At 49.5% G+C, this 1,565-nt stretch overlaps 1 protein-coding gene across 1 annotated transcript; it reads left to right on the top strand.

Annotated features, from left to right (window-relative positions):
* The first annotated feature begins 545 nt into the window (after window positions 1-545).
* LOC140858002 (large ribosomal subunit protein uL15y-like) lies at window positions 546-887 on the top strand. The gene is made up of 2 exons (XM_073257406.1): window positions 546-667; window positions 737-887. Exons 1-2 carry the CDS (start codon window positions 546-548, stop codon window positions 885-887), a joined length of 273 nt encoding a protein of 90 aa, XP_073113507.1.
* The last annotated feature ends 678 nt before the right edge of the window (window positions 888-1,565 follow it).

Raw genomic sequence — 1,565 nt, 5'->3', positions numbered from 1 at the left:
ATCGATATCGAGCAAGGCAAAAATCGAAAGAAGTTCGACAAACGACAACTCAACACATGAGTAGAAGAGGTAATGGAAAATTTCCTTTTCATTTCATTAACTAAGTATGCATTACAAAGCCCTTAAGGCCAAAAAAGAAAGATGACAAGAAAAGCAAGCCAACGTGGCGACGATCAGGAACCTTCAGACAACATCGGCATCAAATGAGACAAAGAAAAAAAAATAAAAATAAAAAAAGTTCAACGGATGATAATTTGACGCAAAGTGCAGACAAGGTAACAAAAAATCTCCTTTTCATTTTTGATTAACAAGGTATACGTTACAAAGTCCTGAAGACCAAGGAAAGAAGAACAATACTACAAGACCTGAAAAGAATACATTAGAGACCGCTTCAAGCTTTCGACTTCTCCTTTCAGTTCTATCTTTCTAAGCAGTATTTCTTAGTACGTATGATGAACCCATCGACTCTCACCCTCCACCTCATTCCGCCCCATTGCCGAAACCCTAACCCTATGGGGAAAAGGGGGGATAGAACTCAAGGAGCGATGGTGGCGACGGTGGCGGCAACGACGACCTGCATCAAGAAGAACCGAAAGTACCCCAGAGGCCGCGGTAACGTCGGAGGCATGCACCACCACCATGTTCTCTCCGACAGTTACCATCCTAGGTACTTCGATGAGGTCAGCATGCACTACTTCCACTGCCCCCGCAACAAGTTCAACTATTTCACTGTCAGCACTGACCACCTCTGGTCCCTCGACCCCGACGACGTCAAGAAGCCCGCCATAGCTTATGACGGCAACTTTACCCCCTTGACCAGTGTCACCCCATTCAACTACTTCAAAATTCTCGGGCGGGACGTACTTACCGGCCAGTTCCGTTATTAAATCCCTATTGTTAAAGGAATTCTTCCTCGAGTCCCCTTCGAAGCTGTGGGAGCTCTCAGTGGCAGCTCGGCAGTCGTTGAACTTGCGGGCCACTATTTCCCTTCTCCTCCTCCTCTCGATCCGCAGCATCCCCTTGAGATGGACCTCCGAGGCAGAAGCCCCGACGGGAGAACTCCTCGAAAGGGCTCGGAGGACTGAAGGCTCGGCATCGTAAGGGACGTCGACAGCGAGGGCTGCCCGGGCAACTCCTACGTCCGTGCCTGCAACAAGAGAAAAGAAAGAAGGAAATCTCGAAAGATCGGGAAAGATTGCGAATAAACCCTCGAAAGCTGAACAAACAAAGCAAGAAGAGGAAGGAACAACAGCAATGACAAGAGAAGTTTCAGGACCAACCTAGATTGGCCTGACGTAGGCGGGGAGCCGACGGAGATGGTGGGGATTGATGCAAAGAACGCTTAGGATCAAAAAGGGCGCCGATGGGCGGCAGAACTCTCAGATAGAAGAAAGGCGCCGACTGGACTCTCAGGCGAAGTGAAGTCCCTGGAGGGAAGGAGTGGGTTTAAATAGGCAATAGGGCCTGGCACAGTCATGACGGCAGATATCCCTAGGTCGACCAATGCCCGCCACATGTCCCACTCACCACAGCATACGGTTGACTGCTGGCAGGGCCATTATGGC

Source organism: Elaeis guineensis, chromosome 5 (assembly GCF_000442705.2).
Source record: "Elaeis guineensis isolate ETL-2024a chromosome 5, EG11, whole genome shotgun sequence".
In the NCBI taxonomy this organism is placed as follows: domain Eukaryota; kingdom Viridiplantae; phylum Streptophyta; class Magnoliopsida; order Arecales; family Arecaceae; genus Elaeis; species Elaeis guineensis.
Note: the sequence above shows the minus strand (reverse complement) of the source record. Positions and strands in the feature narration are given on the sequence as shown.

Excerpts from the sequence above, each read along its gene's own strand:
- LOC140858002 (XM_073257406.1), top strand. The coding sequence starts at position 546 with ATGGTGGCGACGGTGGCGGCAACGACGACCTGCATCAAGAAGAACCGA. Across the intron at positions 668-736 it reads TCCGACAGTTACCATCCTAG|CACTGACCACCTCTGGTCCC; the intron begins GTACTTCGATGA and ends TTTCACTGTCAG.